Source organism: Colobus angolensis, unplaced genomic scaffold (genome assembly GCF_000951035.1).
Source record: "Colobus angolensis palliatus isolate OR3802 unplaced genomic scaffold, Cang.pa_1.0 Scaffold138, whole genome shotgun sequence".
Lineage (NCBI taxonomy): Eukaryota > Metazoa > Chordata > Mammalia > Primates > Cercopithecidae > Colobus > Colobus angolensis.
Genome location: NW_012114466.1, coordinates 4,235,194 through 4,258,229, shown reverse-complemented (window position 1 = coordinate 4,258,229; position 23,036 = coordinate 4,235,194). Strand labels below are relative to the sequence as shown.

Sequence of the window (23,036 nt, the reverse complement as noted above, 5' to 3'; positions counted from 1 at the left end):
ATCCATGTGTGCATCCATATCTATAAACCATTCATCCATCCATGCATGCATCTGTCTATCCATGTGTGCATCCATATCTATAAACCATTCATCCACCCATGCATGCATGCATCCATCCATCCATCCATCCACTGAGAGTCAGGGTAGCATGATGGTGCAGAGTGCACCTCGGGATACTGCCATAGGGTCTACCAAATGTCCATTGTCCTCTGTAATTGTCAGTCATTTTGCTATTGATTTGTGTGATCTTATGCAACCTCTCCCTGGGCCTCAGTTTTCTCTGATGTAACCTGGGCATAGTAACAGTTAAGTGTCTGTGAAGGTTATGCACAGCTGGTGAATTGCCAAGTCCAGGTGGACACCCACAGGCATACTCGTGACTTTGGACTCAGAGGGATGTGGTGCTGGACAGCTTCTGTGTTCATAAGTGGATGTCCCTTTGCCTCCAAGCCATGGAACAGACAGTGTTTGAGGGTGTCACCCCAGCAGGTGGTGGCTCCTGCCCTGCTGCCCAGCTTTATGTACAGGAGCTCGGCCTTGTGCCCCATCCACCCTTTTCTGGGAGGGAAGAAGCCTCAGTCATCCGCTGCTGAAGTGAGAAGAAGAGGGGAGCGCTGACAGCTCCTGTGCCCCGCCCAACCCCCAGTAGTCGGGAGCTGCAGAAATAAATGGAACTGTACAGTTGGAGTAATTTGCTAATTTGCTTAAGTAACACTCCCAGTCAAAGACATGACGTAAATACCTGAGCGCGGGCTCCACATCCCCAGCTTGGGCGGCAGGATGGATGGGTGATCTGAAGTGGAAATGCGGTGAATCAGAGCCGAAGGCAGTGATGGTGGCCACCCCCGACCTGAGCTGGGGGTTCTGACTGCCTCCTTGCTGCAGTGTGTTTGGGGAGGGGCTCGATGAGGGGTTGCACACTGACTCTGGGTCTGCTGGCCTTGGAGGAGTCTGAGGCACCCGTCCAGAGGTGTGGGGTCAGCTGGACCAGCGTCCCCTCCACAGCCGTGGGGCCTGGGTGGGTTTCCCAGCCTTTGAGCCTCATTCTCCTCAGCTGCAAAGAGGAGATAATAGAACCAAGTACCTTGGGGGTGCTCTAGGGAAATGAGAGCTCAGCTCTCCACCAGAGGCCCGGAAGTGGCCATCTTTCCTGCTGTGTCCTCCCCGGCCCACCGCCAGCTGCTCAGGCCCACGCAGTCCTCTTCCCTCCTCTCCGCAGTCTGAGCCTCACCGGAGAGGGCTTCTCCATACCATGCCTGGTCGCACTGTGGGGCTGTGGGCGGCTTCATTCGCCAGACTCCTGCTGGGGCCTGCTAGGGACAGAGCTGGGGGAAGCAAACACGTCTGCCTCCATGTTCTTGGAGCTCTCCCAAGAGCACAGCAAGCAGAGTTCCCAGCACTCCTGGGCCAGGGTGGGCCCTGATGAACAAGAGGAGGGTCGGGGAGGTGGAAGGGGCTTGGAGAATCTCATCCCAGCAGCCTGATTGGAAGAACCTCAGACCAGGGCCAGGCTGTTCCCTTCACGTGCCCAGGGACAGAAACCCAAATGCCTGTTAGGAGTGGGCAGTACCTTCAAATGAATGAAGTGGACTAGGTGTGAGACGGTAGGGACAGGTGGGGACTGGGGCCAGCTGGATGCATTCATCCTGTCCAAGGGGACACAGACACTCAGCACTTCCTGACTGGACTGGGATGGCCGGAGGTTAAATTGTATTTATTCCTTTATGTTTAGAAAACAGAAGTAATGAAGTGTTATTAGGAATGTCTCAGATTTTTGATGTTGGCAACAAGTTCAAGTTTTAAAAAAAAAGTTGTGCCAAACAAAATATGTCTGTGCGTGGGTCTGGCCTGCCTGCTTCTAGTTTGCAAACTGCGGCCCAGGGAAGCTCTTTGGTTTTTGTGAACATCAAAAGTTTTGTACATTGATTATCTTCTGTAATATCACAACAGTCCTGCAAGGTAGCTGTTACTTTTCTCATTTTACAGGTGAGGAAACTGAGGCACAGGGAAGCTAAGTCATACAGCTTGTTGGTGGCACAATGGGTCTGGGATCTAGGCTGCTGGAGCTGAGATTCTGTGGCCTGCTATGTACCAGTGGACCCCCGCCCTGGAGTTGATAAATCCTGAAGAAGAAAGAGCAGTGCTTTCTCAAACCTGTAAAGCAGTCTGGGGTGGTCGGTGAGTCAGCTATGAGTAGATTGGGATTTTCTTCCTGTTTCGCAGAAAACTTCTGTCTCACCTCAGGGCTCCCTTTCTCACTGCCCTGGCTTACCCTCCCTGGCCAGGCTGGGAACTGGTCATTTGCCGTGGCCATAGGGCATGTGGTTAGACAGACGGCGTAGGTCTTATCTAGCTGGGAGTAGAGAAGAAGCTTATAAAGGGGCTCTGGGACTCTTCTATTTCATTGCAATTAGGATATAATAATGGCTGTAGTTATAGGACATGCACTGCCGTAAACCTCACTCTGTCCTTCCCGGCAGCTCACATAAGGGATGGGGAGGCGAGCTCTTCCCAGAGTGCTTCCTGAGAGCTGAGTGTGATGGCACATCTTCTGAGTCTCAGCCCATATTGCGAGCATCCGTTTCCAATAAGAAAACCAATCCTTAGTATTTGGAGCAGAGGCATTTCTGGAGTTCGGTTCCCCATGGAATGCTCACACAGCGGGAGAGGTAGAGGTTTTGGTCCTGGCGGAAAAGGCTCTGCTGTTCCTGGGCTGCTGTGTTGTCCCAGGGGACAGAGCACGGTGCCCGTGCTGCTGGGCATTGCCCGGGAGGGTGAGGAGTGAAGGGGGTGTCAGGGAAGGGGCTCAGTGGAGCCTGATGGCCAGAGGAGTGTTGGAGCACCTTGCCTTGTGTGTGACTTAGCAGATGAAGGTCATGGTCTCCCAGGGATAGAGGGGATGCCTCACGAGGTGTCGGTCTGTTAGCCACAGTTACTGCTTTGTGAACTGGTTATGAAATGTCACCATTTTCCTGTCTGGGCCCCCATCTCCCTGAGGCCCCTGTGCTGTGCTGGTGCCTTCACATGCTACTTGCCTGACCCACCAGGGCACTCTCTGCCCAGGAGGGGCCGGGAGAAAGGCTTGGGTCTCCAAGTGCACTTTCAACATTTCATTTTTTATCTAAATCAGGGCTTACAGGTACCATCTTGACTCTCCAGGCCCATGAGAGCCCAGCAGCTGAGGCTGGTGGGGACTGGGGAGTCAGGGGCCTGAGCCTGGGGTCAGGCTGGCTCTCAGAGGGAGTAGGGGGCACAGGGGCGAGTGGCATTTACTGAGACCGAAGAGCCGTGGTGGTCTTGTTCCTGTATAGAGCCAGCCTGGTGGGTGAAGCCTGCCAGGCAGCTGTCCAGAAGTCAGCCCCCAGCCGGTCTCCTGGGTGGCAGTGCACACTCCTGCCTAGGGCATCTGTAAAACTGGACCCCAGAGAAAGATGTGTACCTTGGAAGAACTACCCAAAAGTTTGCACTCGGCAAAGCTAAAATGACACTCTTGTAATTCGGTGGCTGCATACATAGACATTTTTGTTTTGATTCCATCTAGAGTGCATTTTGGCTTTGAATTTCCATGGCAGCGGGAGTAGGCCCTATAATGTTTACTGAGTGTGGGGTCTCCAAACCTTTGAACTGGGTTCTGCAAAGACCTTGCGATTCCTTTCGGAAAGTGGAGGATAAAGAGTCCCAGATACCCAGGGGGTAGGGGCCTGGGACGATGAGGTCGGTGATAGCTAGGACTAGGGGTGCAGGTTGAGGGGTCTTCTTCCAGTAGACAACTAGTCCAGAAAGAAGAAACGGAGGCAGAGAAGTCCCAGGATAAGGCCAGGCACTCTGCAGCTTAGCGGCCTGGGAGGAACCTGTCCAGCCTCCTCCCGATGATCTCAGGGGCCGACGGCCAGTGGAGGCCCGGGCAGGCAGGACCATGGGGACAGTGATCAGGCTGCTGCCTCCTCTGATCTGATGAAGACACCTGTTGGGGGCCTGGCAGCAGGTACCCCATCAGCGATTCCAGCAGCTTCTTCCTGGCCGCCCCTCTCTCAGCCATGCTGTGGCTTCTGGAAAAGCTGATAGCTGTGTGCTGCGTGTCTGTCTGTGTCCGCCCCTGCAGGCAGCCTGCCCTACGAGTATAAGATCGTGATCGCAGGCAACCACGAGCTGACCTTTGACCAGGAGTTCATGGCCGACCTCATCAAGCAGGACTTTTACTACTTCCCATCTGTGTCGAAGCTGAAGCCGGAGAACTATGAGAACGTGCAGTCGCTGCTGACCAACTGCATCTACCTTCAGGACTCGGAGGTCACCGTGCGGGGCTTCCGGATCTACGGCTCCCCGTGGTGAGTGGGCCTGGGCACTGGTCCTGCCTGCTGGCGAGACCAGAGCTGAGGCTGAGTGCAGGGGGTGGGAGAAGCAGCAGGGAGCTCCGAATGCGAGGCTCAGGACTGAATCTTGCCCCCTCACCCTCTGTATGAGGGTGACTGCTGCTCTCTGGGCCTCTCTTCCCCTATATCTCACTGAAAATAGTATTATCAGCTGTACCCTGTGTTATGTTGTGTGCGATACTAGCTCACTTACAGGCAGGTACTATTATCTCCATTTCACAGGTGAGAAAACTGAGGCCCAGAATGGGCGAGGACCTTGCCAAAGGTCACACAGCTAGGAAGGGGCAGAGCTGGGATTAAACCCAAGCAATTTGGTTCCAGAACCCCTGCCTTTAATGAATATTCTGTAATGCTAGGAATCTTTCCCTAATGCTGTCTTCCTGCTCCACACAAAAAAGATGCATATGTCAGGGGCTGGGAGAGATGATGATGGTAATAATGATGATATTGGTGGTGATGGTGATGGTGATGATGCTGATGGTATAGTGATGATGATGGTGATAATAATGGGGACGGTGGTGGTGATGGTGGTGATGGTGGTGATGATTATGATGGTGTTGATAGTATGGTGATGATGTGATCATGGTAATGATGATGATGGTGGTGATGATGATGGTGGTATAATGATCATGATGATGCTGATGGTGACGATGGTAGTAATGTGATGGTGACGATGGTGATGGTGGTGATAATGGTAATGGTGATGATGGTAATGATGATGGTGGTGATGATGGTGAGAATGATGATTGTGATGATGATGATGGTGATGGTGGTGTGATCATAATAGTGAGTGTGGTGATGGTGATGGTGATGATGGCTGTGATGGTGATGATGGTATGGTGATGATGGTGATGATGATGGTGGTGTTGATGGTGGTGGTGGTGATGGTGGTGTTGATGGTGGTGGTGGTGATGATGGTGTGATGATAGTGATGATGATAATGATGGTGATGCTGATGCTGATGATGATGGTGGTGATGATGGTGGTGTTGATGATGGTGGTGGTGGTGATGATGGTGTGATGATGGTGATGATGATGGTGATGCTGATGCTGATGGTGATGATGGTGGTGATGATGGTGATGATGATGGTGGTGTTGATGATGGTGATGATGGTGTGATGATGATGGTGATGATGATGATGGTGATGCTGATGCTGATGCTGATGATGGTGGTGATGATGTGATGATGGTAATGAGGAGGATGATGGTGGTGATGGTGATGATGGTGGCAATGATGATGGTGGTGAGAATGATGATGGTGATGATGATGGTGATGATGCTGGTGTGATCATAATGGTGAGGGTAGTGATGTTGATAATGATGATGGTGATGATGCTGGTGTGATGATGATGGTGAGGGTAGTGATGGTGATAATGGTAATGGTGGTGATGATGATGGTGGTGTGATGATGGTGAGGGTGGTGATGGTGATGATGATGGTGATAATGGTGGTGTTGGTGATGATGATGGTATGGTGATGGTGATGATGATGATGGTGAGGGTGGTGATGGTGATGTTGGTGATAATGGTGGTGTTGGTGATGATGGTATTGTGATGGTGATGGTGATGATGATGATGGTGATGATGATGATGAAGGAGAAGGCAATGGTGATGATGATAATGGTGATGGCAGGAAATAATTTCCGGCAATTACAGTAATCTATGCCCTAGGCTAAAGGCTCCATAAACTTTATCTCTAATCCTTACTCAGCCCTGTGAGGATTGATTTATTATCCCTATTCTATAGGTGGACAGAATGATCGGCCACAGGGTGTCCAGTGCTGGCAGGGTGAGATGGGCTTCATACGTGGAAGGGCAAGATCACATACGCTTAAAAGTGTGGCTTCATCCTGGAAGGCTCCCTGGAGGGTGTGGAGTGACCTGAGCCTTGAGGGAAGAGAAAGGCATTCCCAGACAGGGGGAGTAACGTGGTCTGAGGCTGCACTATCAGGAAGCAGCACAGTCAGCGAGGCTAAGGAGCCCTTTAGAGGCACAAAGGGCCTGCCTGGGTGGAGAGACTTCAGAGAGAGCTACTGCCAGCACAGAGCATCTGGGAAACCCCTGGGCTGCCCTGGTTGGTGGCTGGAGGCTGTGGGCAGATTTAGGACCTGGTCTCATCTTGCCATGACCTTCTCATGGAGCAGCGGGGAGGGCTGGGAGGTTCAGGGCTGTTTCCTCTTCCCTGGCCTTGGCAGGTGCTTGCTGTCGTCTCCTTGGACTTCACGATGTACAGGTTCTTGGTGAATCCTCCCTGCAGACAGTGAGGTCCCAGACAAGGACCTTTGGGCACTCAAGGATGTGATGAGGTCAGTGCCAAGGACAAGGAGAGGAGGGGAGATGGTTGAGTCTGCCTAACAGGCCACTAGAGCTCAGATCTGGAGAAGTCTGATAGGCCGAAGACCAGGAGGGCAGTCTAGGAGGAGGACCAGCAAGCAACAGCCTGGGGGTGAGCCAGGCATGATGGAAAGTCTGGAGTGTCAGGTGTGTGTGGGCAGGTGGGCAGGTAGGGGTCAGCATGGTTAGAGGCGGAGGCCTGCAGTCCCTGGGAATCTGGACTGATCTCTGCCCAGTGGTTTTTACCTGTCTCCTCAGCGAACTGCTTTTTTGGTTAAGTTAGATTTTGTAGAGGTTAAGAGCATGGCTCTGGAGCCCAACTGTTTGGGCTCAAATCTTGGCCTCACCTTTTTTTTTTTTTTTTTTGAGATGGAGTCTTGCTCTATCGCCCAGGCTGGAGTGCAGTGGCGTAATCTTGGTTCACTGCAACCTGCAGCTCCCGGGTTCAAGCAGTTCTCTGCCTTAGCCTCCTGAGTAGCTGGGATTACAGGAGCCTGCCACCATGACCGGCTACTTTTTGTATTTTTAGTAGAGATGGGGTTTCACCATTTTGGCCAGGCTGGTTTCGAACTCCTGACCTCAGGTGATCCACCCACCTTGGCCTCCCAAAGTACTGGGATTACAGGTGTGAGCCTTTGTGCCTAGCCAGACTCATCTTTTACTAGTTGTGTGATGCTGGGTGAGTCACTTAACCTCTCTGTGCCTCAGTTTCCTCCTCTGCAAAATGAGAGTGAGAGTGTGGCTCCTCCAGAGGGTGGTTGTAAGGCTGCCAGGAGGGTTCGGCTGAGCCTGGTGCCACTACAGAGACCTCATTCTTGTTGTTTGCTGCAGAGCTTACTCTTCCAGCATAGCTTTGCCCAGCACCCAGTGTGTTGGGTGGAGGATGGTGGGCAGGAGGGCTGCCAGGCATCACTCAGGGTTTTGCCCACTTCCCCACACAGTGCAGCTCTGTGCACCCTACAGCTGGGCTCCGAAGAGCCCCTTTGACCACTGGCTCCCTGGGCTCAGGAGCGAACTAAAGGCCAGGAGTGGGCCCTGCCCGTGGCCGTCTGCCAGCGGAGGCCAAGTCCTGGCACTGCTGTGGTCGTGGGCCTGAGGACCAAGTGAGACCGGCCTGTGGTCCTGCTGTGGTCCAGCTGCTCTGAGTTCCAGCCACCAGTGGCTTCCGGTTTTGCTTCTGTGTCTTCCAGTGTGAGCCGTTCTGGGCTGTCCCATTCCTGGTTACCCCAGGGTCCGAGCACAAGCAGGCGGTGCCATTTCTTTCTCCCTGACCCCCTACCCGCTGGGTGCACACACACAGCCTGTGCCATGCTAGGGAGTGGCAGAAGCCGAAGGACAGACAGGGGAACTCGAGCCCAGGAGATGGGTTCAGGGTCCATGTGACCTTGCCCCAGAAAGGGTTTGGTGAGATCCAGGAGGACTCCCTGTTGCAGAGGGCATTTGAACTGGGGCCAAAAGAGGCATGAGATTTCCACAGGCACAGGAGGCAGGGGAAGACCCACATGTCTGAACCTCTGTTATGTACCAGGCTCTGTGCCAGGCTCTTGCGTTGTGTCGCTTGACAACCCTTAACACCGAGGGCTGAACGCCCCCTCCTCTCCGTCCCACAAGCAAGGCTGTGAGCTGATGCTCCTCCTGTTCCTCTCAGGCCCTGTCTGGGGCTGGGAGCAGGTGGTGGAGGTGAGACCTGGGCTCGTTTGCTGGGCAAGTTTCACTCAGTTTCCAACTGGTGTCAGCAGATTGCCTGCGTCTGCCGCTGTGGTGCCACGGAATGGACACCGAACCACTCTGGCCTCTACCGTCCCCTGGGAGGCTGGGTCCCTGCCACCATGCCCCAGCAGAGAGTATCTGGGAAACCCCTGGGCTGCCCTGGTTGGTGCCACATGGTGACCACCTGGTGGCTGGAGGCTGTGGGCAGATGTAGGACCTGGTCTCATCTTGCCACAGCCTCCTCATGGAGCAGAGGGGAAGGTGGGGAGGTGCAGGACTGTCCCATCTTCCCTGTCCTCGGCAGGTGCCTGCTGTCATCTCCCTGGACCTCACAATAGATACAGTCTCAATGAACCTTCCCTGCAACCAATGAGGTCCCAGACAAGGGCCTTTGAGTACTGGAGACTGTTCAAATTGGGAAACCACCACTTTTCAGCTGTGTGACTTTTGGCAGGTGGCTCAGCTTCTCTGGTCTTTCTGTGTAGTGGGGAAATGACAGTGCCTGCCTTGTTGGGGGGTTGTGAGGTCTGCGTGGGCCCATCCAGGTGAAGGCCTGGCTCAAAGGAAGGCCCTGGGGAGTGGCTGCGGTCATTTATTATCACTGGGGTGCTCCTTGGGGAGCCAGGAAGAGAATAACCATTTAGTTTTATTCCACAAACTCCAAGGCAGGGCTAGGCCTGCAATTACTCCATTTTACAGAAGGGCAGGTAGAGGTCCAGGGAGGGATGTGGCTTGCCCAGGACACCTGGGGGGTGACCCTTCAGGCTCCCGGTCCTAGCTCTTCCTGCTCCAGGGCGGAGGCCATTCAGTGGCCTTTCTGAATGCCTCCCGTGTGGCAGGTCTCCGTCCTCAGAACAGCCTTTGGGTGCACACAGGCCCTTTTGGCCCCCTGAGGAGACTGAGGCCTGGGGATCGAGCTGATGTCCTCATGCCCTCAGGAATAAACTTGTTAATTCATTCATCAAGGTTGTACGGAGTGCCAGGGAGACCCTGGGGACATGGTGTGGACAGACAGACGCCGCTGCCTTCATGGGATTGACATTCTCATGGGAGACTGTCAACAGCTAATTCCATCATCAGTAAGAGCCATGAAGGAGGGGCCTTGGGTGCTGGGGTTAGGGGAGGCTTCCTGTGGGAAGAGCCAGAGGGTGAATAGATACAGGCAGCTAAGTGCAGGTGAAACGGTGTGGCAGGCAGAGGAAACAGCCTGGGCAAAGGCCAGGAGGCTTGAGAGGGCCTGGGGCATTTTGGGGACCACAGAGCTGAGTGTGGCTTCCAGGGGTCTGGGTGGATGACAGCAAGAGAGCAGAGGCTGGGCAGCCAGATCGTGTTGGTGCCGCCAGAATCCAGGTCCCTGGCCATACCCCCGTCCACCCACCATGCTGCTGGTAGCCAGGACTTTGCAGGTCGGCCTTCTCCCTTGAGTGTGTCAGGTAGCCTCTCTGAGCCCTGGGCTTCCAAGCAACTGGGAAGGTGATGTGACGTGATCTGGGGAGCGCAGGACACTACCCTGCGAGAGTCTCTCAGTGGAGAGGGACACTCAGCTGCCGGTATCCCCAGGTGATGCTAGAAGCGACACAATTGAAAGTGGCATTAACCAGCCCCTAAAAAAGTACTCATGGCTGAAGAACCCCCCGGCCTGGCTGCCAATCCTGCCTGGTGTCGAGTGGGGTGTGGGTGTTGTGCACCCCCTCCCCAGCTGTCTGTCGAAGTTCTGGCTGGGGCACTCTGCGCCCCTGGCGCCGGCCGCCTGGGCATATGGCGGCTCTTTCGGGGGGTGCAGGTGACGGAGCTGCTTGTGATCATTGGGAAGTTCAGATGTTCCAGATTTTCTTTTTCTTTCCCCTCTGCCCTCAACATATTGGCTACCACGTGGACTACAGGAGGCATTTCCTCCAGCTTTAGAAGCACAGTTAGACCAGCAGGCAGGGAGGAGAGATGGAATAAACACTAGCAACGAGTGACCTAATAGCTGCTGCAGCTGGACATGTGGGCAGGGCCGACCGGGTTGAGGAGCAGATGTGTTCACCATGTGGCCCTAGGAGGTAGACGGCAGAGCAGGGGACAGAGGCAAGTGACAGGAGGCAGTCTCACCAGTGTGGGAAGACTCCTCTACATAGTCAGGAGTCCAGGGGAGAGGTGATGTGGCCTTACCAAGTAGTGAGCTGCCCATCACGAGGGGCATGCAAGCAGGGGGTCTGCTGTGGGTGGGCCTAGTGTCCTTCCAGCCCCTTCCCCCTTACAGGGCCACAGTTCCTCTGCCTGTGGCTGGCAATTCCCCTTAAGCAGAGGGATGCATGGGCCCGTTCCTGGGAGGTCCTCTCTCTGCTAGACTTGGAGGCTAGCCTTGATATTGAGGGCTTTACATAGCAAGCTAAGAAGGGGAAGCAAAAAGCAAACATATGGTTATAGCAACTGGCTTTTCTTCTGCTACCACTAAGAGATATTCTGTTTGGGAGATTGGTAGGTCAGATTTTCTTTTTCCCTGAGATGGGGTCTTGCTCTGTTGCCCTAGCTGGAGTACAGTGGTACCGTCACAGCTCACTGCAGCCTCGACTGCCTGAGCTCAAGTGATCCCCCCACCTCAGCCTCCCAAGTAGCTGGGACCACAGGTATGTACCACCACGCCCAGCTGATTTTTAAAACTATCTGTAGAGATGGGGTTTCATGATGTTGCCCAGACTGATTTCAAACTCCTGGGCTCAAGCAGTCCTCAGTGGCTAGATCGTAATGGTTTTGACTTCCTTGCTTGTTGAATCACACATTCTGAGGCCCATTGTGGTTTGTCATGTGCTGGCTCTATGCAGGGCTTGGGAGACCCTGAAATGGATCAAGCCTGCCTCCCAGGAGCTCAGGTTTGACAAGGGCCTATAACTATTGGGAGCGGGGGCCTGTGACTGTTGGAGTCCTCTGCTTACCCAGCCTTTGCACAAGCCAGATCCCCTGCTCAGTGCTTGCTCACATGTTCTCATTCAGTCCTTGCAGTGGGTTGATTCTCATGGGTGTGTGCTGGTGCAGTGTCTCTGGGTGGTTTTCATTTGCATTCCCCTAATGACCAGTGAGGCCGAGAATATTTTCCCATGTTGATTGGCCACTTAGATTTCCTCTTTTGGGAAGTGCTCAAGTCTTTTGTCCATTAAAAACAATAATTGGGTTGTTTGTCTTTTTCTTACTGGTTCGTGGAGATTCTTCATGTATTCTGATTATGAGTATGAGCCTTTTCTCAGTTGTGATGTTACCAATAGCTTTTCCCCCTCTGTGACCTGTCTTTCCCCTGTCTTAGCAGAGCCTTTGGGTGAACAGAAGTTTTAAATTTTGGTGTAGTCAAATATCTTTATGTTTTTCTTTGTGATAAATGCTTTTGGTACCTTATTGCCGTGATCTTCTGTTCTCTGAAATCATGAAGACTTGTTTCTTTTGTGTTGTTGAGATGGAGTCTCACTCTGTCTCCTAGGCTAGAGTGCAATGGCATGATCTCGGCTCATTGCAACCTCTGCCTCCTGGGTTCAAGTGATTCTCCCTCCTCAGTCTCCTGAGTAGCTGGGATTACAGGTAGCTGCCATCATGCCCAGCTAATTTTTGTATTTTTGTAGAGACAGGGTTTCACCATGTTGGCCAGGCTGGTCTTAAACTCCTGACCTCAAGTCAAGTGATCCACCTGCCTAGGCCTCTCAGAGTGCTGGGATTACAGGCATAAGCCACCTCGCCTGGCCTTGTTTCTATATTGTTTTCCAGAACTTTTGTTGTTTTGCCTCTTATGTTCAGGTGTTGGATCCACTGGAAATGATTGTGTTGATGGTGTGAGGTAGGGATCTTGTTCAGGGTTTTTCCACATGGACACCCTCCTGGCCCAGCAGCATGTGTAGAAAGCCTGTCCTCTTTACTCCTGCCACCATTATCTGACACATGAGGTCTGTGTCTGGCTTCTCTCTCCTGCTCCGTTGTGCCATTCAGTGTAGGACTACCCTGTCTTTATTACTCTGGCAGTTGATTTATGGTCTCTTTATCCTACTAGAGCATTTGAGGCTTCATGGGGGCAGTGACCCAGATCTCCCTTTCTCATGGACCTAACTCCAGTCCTCAGTACAGAGTCTGGCTCCTCTTAATAAGTATTTGTTGGATGAATGAATGAGTGAATGAGTGACCAGATGGATGGATGGCAAGCTGTGGGGACTCAGTTAAAATCCAAGCCTGGTTTATTCTCCTGTGATTGAACCTTTCTGGGGTCTCCTCCCAGGCTTGTCACCAGCTCCCTCCCCTCTGGTTCCTTCTTCCTCTTCTGTGCTGCTCTCTCTAAAGCAAGGCCTGACTGTGCCCCCTGCTGGCTTGCCATGTCGCCCCCTTGATACCATCCCCTTAACCCTCAAGCTGAAAGCCAGATGCCCCCTTCTGTGTCCCCTGGATCCTGGGCCCTGCCCTCCGAAGAAGGTCTCCATCACAGTATCATCACTACCAGGGGAAGGGCCATAACCACTGCTGCACCCTGCACTTACCAAGTCTTTCAGTCTGTCTGGGCAAGAAGGGATGAAAGTCTCATTAGGGTAGCATGTTTGTGCTGCTCCCTCCCAGGGTGTGGTGACGTTCCAGGGCTCAGGGAGGCCGTTTGTGGACCCTCAGGTGCAGACGGCGTCGGGCCTTCGCTGAGAGCAGCTTAGCGGAAGGGGGCGGGAACCAACTGCAGGAGAAGAGGAAGAACTCAGCTGGTACAAAATCCTAAGTGTTAAAAAAAATCCGTATACATACCGTATTCATTTATGGGTTTTGGATGCATTTTTTGTTCTCATTTAACTGAAAACGGCCTTGATTTAAAAAAAAGAGTGAGGGAGAGAGTGAAATTGGCACGCAGCGAGTCCATCTGGTCTAATTACTTCTGGTATTTTGAAAGAAGGGATCCAAACCTGCTGAGACATTAAACTTTGAGAAGTGGCTGCCGGGCCCATTGCTGGGCATCTGCGCTCGGGTCCTGATTCTCGGCTCAGGGGTTTCACTGTCTCCCGGCAGAGCTGGACCTCAAGGCCAGGCAGGGGTGCCAGGATGCCCTGCACCTCTCTGTGGGAGCCAGCGGCCTGGGGTGTCAGCCCTCTTCAAACAGCCAGGGCTGCTCCAGACCATTCTGGAATACATGTCCTGGTACGTGGCTCCCAGCTGTTTAACCTTGGGTCAGAATCTTGGCTTTCTGTGAAATGCCAAGAGGGATAGTCCCTTTGCAGAACTGCCCTCAGGATTGAAGGAGGTCCTGTGTGTGTACTGCTTGGCACATGGTGGGCGTGCACACGCCTGCTACTCAACGTTTATGACTGCCCAGGCTAGGGGACGGGGGCTATACGGGTGGTTTGTCTACCGCCCACAGCCATGGGACAGAGCTGCAGCCAGGTGGCCCCTGGGACGAGGCTGGGGTGGGTTGCGGCGCTGGCCTTTGACGTTTGTTCCTTCCCTTCCCTTCCCTTTGTGCACTTAGCAGGCCTGCGGGGTGGATGGAGCCAGAACGGAGCAGCCTGGAACTTGAAATCTGTACCCTGAAAGAGCCCGGGGCCAGGGGTTGATGTGATTGTACTGACAGTCCCTGTCTTATGCTGGCCCGGAGGCCCTGTCCTCTGAAACAGTCAGGGAGGCCTAGACTCTTGTCCCCATTTTATAGCTGGGGGGTCTGAGACCCCAGCAGGGAAGTGGCTTGTGAGAGGTCCTGCAGGAACTGAACAAGCTGGGTCTGCATGGCAGGGAGGATGGAGGCCCCAGCCGGTGTGCACAGTGAGCTGCCAGAATGCTTCTTTCTAACTTTATAAGTGTATATTTTAGAGAAAAAACGAGACAGGATGATCTCCCGGCCCCGTAGCTTCCTCCTTGTCTCCCACCAGAATGGGGTCGAGTCCTGGAAGTGGAGGGCAGGGTGGCGGGATTCCTGGCCGACCCTGAGGCAGCCCCCACTCCCTCAGCTGTCACTGCTGATGGGTGACAGTGGTGAGGCTCTTTCTCCCCTCTCCACCCTGCCCCATGGCGTGCTTCACCCAGGCTTCAAGGCGGCCGGTGATGCCACCCTTCCCAGGAAGCCCCGCGGGGGTTGGTTTGGACTGCCAGCTTCTCTGCAGCATGCCACGCCCTCGGTGTCTCCTCCTGTCTCTGGGTGAGACACAGGTGGGCCTGGCACTCAGTGCCAAGCTTCTGACCTGGAATCCTTTGCCCTTTCTCTTAAGAACCTTTTAAATCTTTTATAAAACATTTACGTTTTAGTCTCCAGTAATTCCGTCTGAGGTGTTGGGGTGTTGTCATTTTAGATGGCAGGCTCTTGGCCAGCGAGGTGCACTCTAGGGGAGTCCTGGGCAGGCTGGTTTGGGGTGTGGCTGGTTTAGGGGGTGTAGCCCAGTTTGGGGGTGCTCCCTGGGAGGATTGTGTCTGCCTCAGTCTGTGGGCACATCCAGCAGGGGCCACTGTACGTGAGTTTCTTGGCTTGGGGCTTCCTGGACCACACAGGTCTGCTGGCCTGGGGACAGCCTTGGGGTTCCAGCTCCTGCTTCCTGTGGCCAGTGGGGGCCTTTTCTGTTCTGCTGTTTTCCTGAAGCCCTCTGGGGCCCAGCATACCGAGAATGGAGGGTGAGTCCAACTCCCCATTTAAGTGGCCGAGGCCTCCCTCCTTGCAGCCTCTTAGGGCTGTGTCCTCTGGTTCCAGGGGCCAGCAGTCCCCATGCACCTGGGGCAGTGCTGCTTGCGTGTTGCCTTGTATTTCTGGGTGGTTCCAGCACAAGGCTGGCCTTCCCCAGTTTGTTTGGGCAGGTGAGGCAAAGACTTTCCCCGCTGCTTCATACCCGAGATCTGCATTCGGCCGACTGCCCCGTGTGTTGTCCCATGTAATCTGCCTAGCAACGGGCAAGGCAGCATGATCTCCATTCCCATCTTACAGACGGGTCAGGTAAGGCTTGACTAGGTCTAGCACCTGGGTCAAGATCTCAGCCCTAGGAAGAGGCAGCCCCGGGTCTGGCTCAGGCGTGTAGACTTGGGCAGCTCCTGGCCTTGGCCGTCTAGGGGGTGGTTTGCTTTGGCAGCTGCTGCCTGGCTTCCCCTGGGCCCAGCCTCTGGCAGTCCCTGCTGAGCTTTGGGCTCCTGGATCCCTGTCCCCTTCTGTGACAGATTCCTGCTGAGCACTGGGTCCTGCACCTGTAAAGAGGACTCTCCCTCTCCCCTTGCGGGGTCCTGGATGGTGAAACAGGGTGAGGGCCGCAGAGCCATGCGGCTGGGGTATTGTGGAGACCTACCTGCCTTGAGCCCAGATCGAGTCAGGAATTGCCCCATCTGCTTAGGGGTGGCTGTAGAGCCTGTCATCTAGGGCAGGTGTGAGCCCCGCCTCAGCCTCTCAGGGAAATGGGGCATTCTGTGATGGCTGCTTGAGGGGCTTGGGAGCCAGCTGGCACGTGCCATGGGTGAGGAGGCCCAAGGCAGCCAGCAGTGTCCACCCAGAGTGATCCCACGGCCGCCCACCTTCTCCTTCCTGTGCTGGCTTCTTAGAATTCTGAGCCCAACGTGCTGCATCTGTTGAATTCTGATGGAGGCAAAGAAATTTTTCAGTCTCTGGTAGCTTGCTGTGCTGCTTCTACACACACACAGACACACACTCACACATATTCACACACACACACATTCATGTACATGCACTGACATTCCCATACCATATACACTCACATGCACATTCACACATATACACAATCACGTACACACAGAAACATTCACATACAACATTCACATATACACACATAATTCACACACACACACCTATACACATACACACGCATGCATACTCACATACACATCCATACACTCATACACACATGCGTTCACACACACACCCACACGCTCATACACACATGCATTCACACACCCCCACATGCTCATACACACATGCGTTCACACACACACACGCGCTCATACACACATGCATTCACACCCACACCCACACGGTTATACATACATGTGTTCACACCCACATCCACATCCTCATACACATGCATTCACATACCCACACCCTCATACACACATGCGTTCACATACACACACACACGCTCATACACACATGCATTCACACCCACACGCTCATACACACATGCATTCTCACACACACACACACACACACACCCAGGCTCATACACACATGCATTCACACCCCCCCACACCCTTATACACACATGCATTCACACACACACACACTCATACACACATGCGTTCACACACATGCCTATACACACATACGTTCACACACCCACACATATTCATAGACACATACACATGGACACACACATTCACACACACATTCATACACATATGAATTCACCCATACATGTATATTCACGTATGTGCACTCACACGTATTCATACACACATTCACACACTAATAGTCACAAATACATACACATTCACACACACACACGGGTACACACGTCATACACATTCACACTCACACACAGTCACACACAGACACCGCCATGATTTCTCTTTTGCCCCCTTCCTATCTTCATCTTCCGTTTGCTTGTCCAGATAAAATTGATCTCACGTGGCTGTTTTCCTTTCTAGAAGGCCCCTCAACACACGTGTGCACACTGCTCCACATGAGATTAATGTTTGAAACGAATCGTCTGCCTCCCTCCTGCCGCAAAGTCCCAGCGAAACAAAAGATGGATGATTCTGTGCATGGGAAGGGTGGGGAAATTAATTAGGAATGACAAAGGACCCCATTCTTCGGTTCCACTTATCTTGCTGCTGACTTGCCGTACACTGTTGTGTGCCCCGACCAGGTGTGTGATTGACGGGCTTTGGGGACGCGTTGCCAGCTCCGCACTGCCCTGCCCCATCTTGGGCAGCCATCGGGCCCCAAGGGCATTGGATCTGGACCCTGCTGTCCATCTGCCCCAGCCTTTGCCTGGGCCCACTGGCCTAGGAGATGCAGAGGGAGGGGTCGGGGCAAACCCCTCTCACCAGGGCTGGGTAGACGACAGAGGAAGTTCGGAGAGTGGAACATCCCCAGGAGATAGCCACCACTTGTGGGGTGAGGAGTCAACACACTGGTCTGCTCTCCATGCAGGCATGCCCTCACTTGGGAACCAGGCGCGTCTCTGACATCTTTGAGCCTCAGCTTCCCCTGTTGCAGAATGGGATTACAGCCTCACTGGGGTGCTGGGAGTGTCTGGGGAAGGACTTGAGGCCAACGACAGATGTCATCCTCATCAGAGACACTTTTAATATTGGCTGTGGCCATGGCTGGCTCCCTGGAAAGCCCGACCTCTTTGGGGAGGGTAGGTATTGGGGTGGGAAGAACAAACAGCGATCAGGACAGACAGTGCTTGGCCTTGGGGGAAGGAGATTGGACCTGGACCTGGACAGGCTCCTCTGAGTGCTCAGGGGCCGCTGCAGCAGCCACATGGCTGGAACATGTCACACCCCTGCTTGGAGCTGCGGCTCCTGTAGAGTACAGACAGCAAAGCTGTCCTCAGAGGATTGTCAAGAGGAGGAAGTATAGGAATACCTGGCCGCTGGCAGGTCCTGTAAAAGGCCCTGCTTCCTCCACAAGGCTTTCATGGTGGTGGCCACCCCAGCAGGCAGCAGGGTTGCCAGCACTCAGCCCGCATCCTAGGAAATGGGGGCCCTGGGGAGGCAGTGAGGGGCCCCCAGGGGAGGTGAGCCTTCCTGGGGGTCCAGATGCAGCAGAGGGGTGTGAGCATCCTGGATCTGGGCTCGCCTCTGAGGCTTCATCTGTAAAACGGACACGTAAGTCCCCAGCGCAGGTTCATGGGAGAGGGAGAGAGAACGGGACACTCAGCAGATGGCAGAGGGCGTGGAGAGTTCTTGTAACTGTTTTCATTGCTGATATAGGTCTTGGGGCTTCCTGACTGTCAGGGGCTCTGAAGTGGGGCTCCTGGCAGGAGGGTGCAGAGTGAAGAGGGCTAGCATGTAGTTGCTCCCACCTGCCTGTCGGGTAGAGCACCTGCTTGTTCATTTCATTCTTCATCCATTCATTCATGGCCGTCTTGAGCAACCCCTCCCTGAAGCTGGCCTGGGCAGGAGGGGTTCAGGGATGGACCTCAGTCAGGATGGAGAGGGCATGCCTGTGCGGGGGGAGGCAGGTGATCAGGAGAAACTCCTGGAAGAGGTGGCCTTTGAGCCAGGCCTTAATAAAATACGGGTCGTGGATGATGGGAGAGGCTACGAAGGGCATTTCAGATTTCTGAACTAGCACGAGCAAAAACCTGGAGGTACAGAAAGGCCAGAATGGCAGGAAGTGGATGGTTAAGGTTGACATGGGCGGTGAGCTCCGTGGGGAGCCTGAGCAGAATGGCCTGGAAGGTGGGTGGGGCGGATCCTAAAGCCCCATGTGCCAGGATGAGGGCTGGGCTTTTCCTGGAGGCAGCAGGGAGCCATGGGAGGGGCAGGAGTGGAGGAGTCACGTGCAGGGGACATGTGGGTGGGGTCCCAGGAGCCAGGGGTGCAGGCCTCTTCCCCTCTGTCCAGTCGGGGTTAAGAGGGGACTGGCAAGGGGTCAGGGAGCTCAGAGGAGCAAGCAGGAAGTCGTCTTGGGAGAGGGTGAGCCCGTGGCCTGGCACCCCAGGAATCGTCCGTGTGTCAGCTGCTAGCTTGGGTACAGGATGCAGGAGCCCTGAGCCCTGGCCCGCGCCCCTCTGGCTTCCTGCGTGTCCTCGGACACACTGCTTGACTTCTCTGTGCTTCCGTTTCTTTGTCTCTAAAACGGGGGGCCTCCCCACAGTTTTGCCCTGAGGATGAACTGAGCTGCTAGACATGATAGCGACTGCGAAAGGGGATTTGCTGTGGGCAGGGCGGTGGCAGGGGAGGTGGGGTGGCACAAGGGTGATTCCTGGTCACATTTTTATCATTATGGGATGGACATAGAGAGGGTAGGCCCTGGAACTAGCATTCAGGGCTTGAGCTCTGACCATGTCACTTGGGAACCTCTCCCCATCTCAGTTTCTGCCTCTGTAGAGTGGAGGCTGTGGGGGCAGCTGCCTCTCTGAGGGGTGTGAGGATTGAGTCTGGCTGTTCCTGGAGAGGCCATGGGCACTGCATCTGTGTGGGTGTCCGCTCAGTGTCCCGTTGAGGGCAGCCCCTACGCCGCCCTCAGCATCATGCCTGGGCCCAGGTGTGCCTGTGGGCTCAGCATGACCCAGGGCCCCCCAAGGCCCCAGCACTCCAGGAAATAGGGTACAGTCAGGGATGGCTGTACTCCAGGCTGCTACAGTGACTCCTGGGGACACGACCTGCCCAGCAGCCGTGTACCTTACCTGGGGAGGCAGAGAACCCGAGCAGGACAGGCTTGGCTTCTGCCATTTCCTGTAGACGAGTGTCTCCCCACTTCCCTGTTTGCTGCAGCGGAACCTGGAATTCATGCTTCAGCGGGAGACTGTTTAATGATTGGCCACGAGGAGGTCATTTATATTGGCTAAGCGGGCTTAATTAGATGGGACTCGAAGGTTACCATAAGAGCACAAAAAAGCTGTTAAGGGGTTAACCTCTGAGAGATTACATTGTATTCAGCGCTCTGTTAAAGTTTGAATTAATTTTTCCCATGGGTTTGTTCACATTCTAATTTTCAACTAAATGAGACATCTGTTTCAGAAAAGGAAAATTTGCTCTGGTTGTCATGGCAACTATCATTCTGTAAGAAAATTATTCCAATGGTTACTTTAGAACAGAAAGACAGAAATTCAGGACATAAAGCCGCCTCCTATGGCTTAGTGGGAATTTGCATCCGTCCGCCTTCCTCCGGGGCTGTGATGTGACCCGGACAGTGGGGCTGGCATTGGGGCTCGTGGACCCTCAGGGTGGTGAGGTTGGGTCCAGGCACTGGGTTGCGTTGGCAACCATTACAGTGGCTCTTGGGGCACCTCAGCATCGCATCTCGGGCATTCGTGAGTCTCAGACCGTGGCGGCAGTGTGGGCAGTGAGGGGTGGGCTGGATCAGGGCTGACTGGGCCCCTGGAGCCCTTGTCTGCCCTGACCTCTGAAACACCAGGGGCCCCACAGGCTTCCGGCCTGCCGGTCACAGTGGTTGATCCCACCTGCCAGGTCTCACTGGACACGGAGAGGGTCATTTCATCCCCACACACAGCACCCAGGGAGGACCTCTGTGCACTTTGACTCCAGGAGGGTCCGCTCCTTTTGTCTCCTCTGCCCAGGGCAGAACCTGATGGTGGTTTCCATGAAGGTTGTACAGGAGGCTGGGGGCTGTCCAGGCTTTGTGTGAGGCTCAGAGACCTCTGGGAGTGAGGTCACCCTGAGGGGTCTACTCAGTCGTGCCCACCCACCTGCTCCTGCCTGCCTTTGAGAAGTCCCCCTTTCCCAGCCTGGGGATGGTGCTCACCAGCGAGCAGTCCGTCCTGGAAAGTGTCTCTTCTGGATGTCTTGGGCATGGGGCATGACTTGACTCCTCCTGTCCCCCGACATCCTTTTTTTTTTTGAGATGGAGTCTTGCTTTGTCGCCCAGGCTGGAGTGCAGTGGCATGATCTCGGCTCACTGCAACCTCCGCCCGCCGGGTTCAAGTGATTTTCCTGCCTCAGCCTCCTGAGTAGCTGGGATTACAAGCGTGCGCCACCATGCCCAGCTAATTTTTGTATTTTTAATAGAGACGGGGTTTCATCACATCGGCCAGGCTGGTCTCAAACTCCTGACCTCAGGTGACCCACCTGCCTCGGCCTTCCAAAGTGCTGAGATTACAGGCGTGAGCCACCGCACCCGGCCCCTGTCCTGCGACATTCTAATAAAAACTGGAACATCACCTCTTCCCATTGATGGAGCTCCTGGGTATTTGGAAGGCATTTTCACGGTGGTGGTGCAGTCTCATCCTCCTAACTCCTCTCCTCCTCCCTCCTTTCCTCCCCTGCGTCAGGCAGTGGGACACAGAGGAGAACAAGAGGACTGGGGAAGGAGGCATCATTAACCCCATCTTTACACAGGAGGAAACTGAGGCTGGAAGAGGTGCAGTGACCAGCCAGGGGCAGAACTGGGGTGTCCAATGCCCACCTCAGTGCCCTTTCTACCCAGTAGAGGAGAACGAGGCAGCCTCTGGCCCCTGGACCCAATGCTGTGGTGTCAGCTGTCCCCATGTCCCCAGATCCTGCAGGCAAGGCTGGTCCTTCTGTGCATTTGGAGATGTTCTCATGGCCCCCAAGATGGGCAAGGGTGTGATGGGGAGGGAAAAAGGAACAAATTCCAGACTCGCTACCCTGTTGAGATCTGGTTCTTCATCCAGCTCTGCCTGGGCCTCCCTGTGTGACCCTGGGAAGTGGAGCAACCTCTCTGGGCATTGGGGTGGGGGAACAGGGCAGATTCCGGCTCCCCGAGATTTGAGGTCATGTGTTTCCAAGAAGCTGGCAGGAAACTGTCACCCCTAGAAGAAGGGTCCTTGGTGCTGGGTGACGGGAAGGTGGGACAGGCAGCGGCTCTACCAGGGGCCAGCTCCTGGGGGTGCACAGGGTCTCTGATATGTTTCCGAGTGTTTCCTTCAAATAACCGCCCCCTGCCGTGGCTCCTGGGAACCAACATGTTCTTGGTTCTTGGGAACATCCATACTGATGAGGCTTCCTCCTGCCTTGTAAATATTTGATCAGGTTTTTGAAAAATGGAGGCTGTGTTTGGAAGGCAGCACCCGAAATGTGTTGCTTCATTTTCTGTTGGCTGATGGGGCTGGGGCTCCAGGGAGGACCCTAAGTGGCTTCTAAGCTGCTGAGTCCTTCCCAGAAGAACCTTACCCACTCCCCCGACCTGCCTGGTGGGGCTCTGAATGTGTCTAGGACCACGGCATCAGAAAATTCCAGCTGTGAGCTCAGCAGGTTAGAACTGGGGCAGCCTTGGGAGCTGCCAATGAGGCACTGTCGGCTCTTCTCCACCAGGAACTGTGGTAGGAAAGCATTTTACTCTGTGACTCAGTCCGTGTAGATGTGGGTGGCTATTTAAATAGAAATATATTCAACTGAAGTATCCCTTTCCTGGCTTGATGGACTCTCAAATCTTGGGGAGCTGATGTTTTCTATTCTTTTTTTTTTTTTTTTAAATGCTGTTGCCATTCATCAAAATGCAATTTGAAAGACCCTGCTGTAGGCCAAAGGTTTTTCATTCAGGCTCCATGGGTGAGTCTCAGGAGGGCTCTATGATAATAATGGTGGTAGCAATAATGGTGGTAGTGGTGGTATACGAGGTGATGGTGATTGTGGTGATATTGATAATGGTGGTGGATGATGGTGATGATGATGGTAATGGTGATGGTGGTGATGGGAGTGATGATGGTGGTGGTGATGGAGATGATGGTGGTGATACGATAGAGGAGGCGGTGGTGGTGATGGAGGTGGTGATGATGGGGGTGGTGGTTAGGGAGGTGGTGGTTATGGAGGTGGTGGTAGTAATGGCGGTGAAGGAGGTGGTGGTGGTGGTGATGGAGGTGGTGATAAAGATGATGGTTGTGGTGATGGAGGTGGTGGTGGTGTTGGTGATTATGGAAGTGGTGGTGGTGGTGGTGGTGGTAATGATTGAGGTGCTGGTGATGGAGATGGTGGTGGTGATGGTGAGAGTGGTGGTGATGGAGGTGGTGGTGGTGATGATGTTGGTGATGATGGAGGTGGTGGAGGTGGTGGT

The 23,036-nt window shown here is 54.1% G+C and overlaps 1 protein-coding gene across 3 annotated transcripts in view; it reads left to right on the top strand.

Annotated features, from left to right (window-relative positions):
• The window catches only part of MPPED1 (metallophosphoesterase domain containing 1), a 93,526-nt gene that overhangs the window by 55,578 nt on the left and 14,912 nt on the right, over positions 1 to 23,036 (top strand). For all 3 annotated transcript variants that reach the window (XM_011934788.1, XM_011934787.1, XM_011934789.1), the window contains one exon: positions 4,103 to 4,328. In XM_011934788.1, the coding sequence (XP_011790178.1) occupies positions 4,103 to 4,328 (226 nt within the window). The remainder of the gene's footprint in view (positions 1 to 4,102; positions 4,329 to 23,036) is intronic.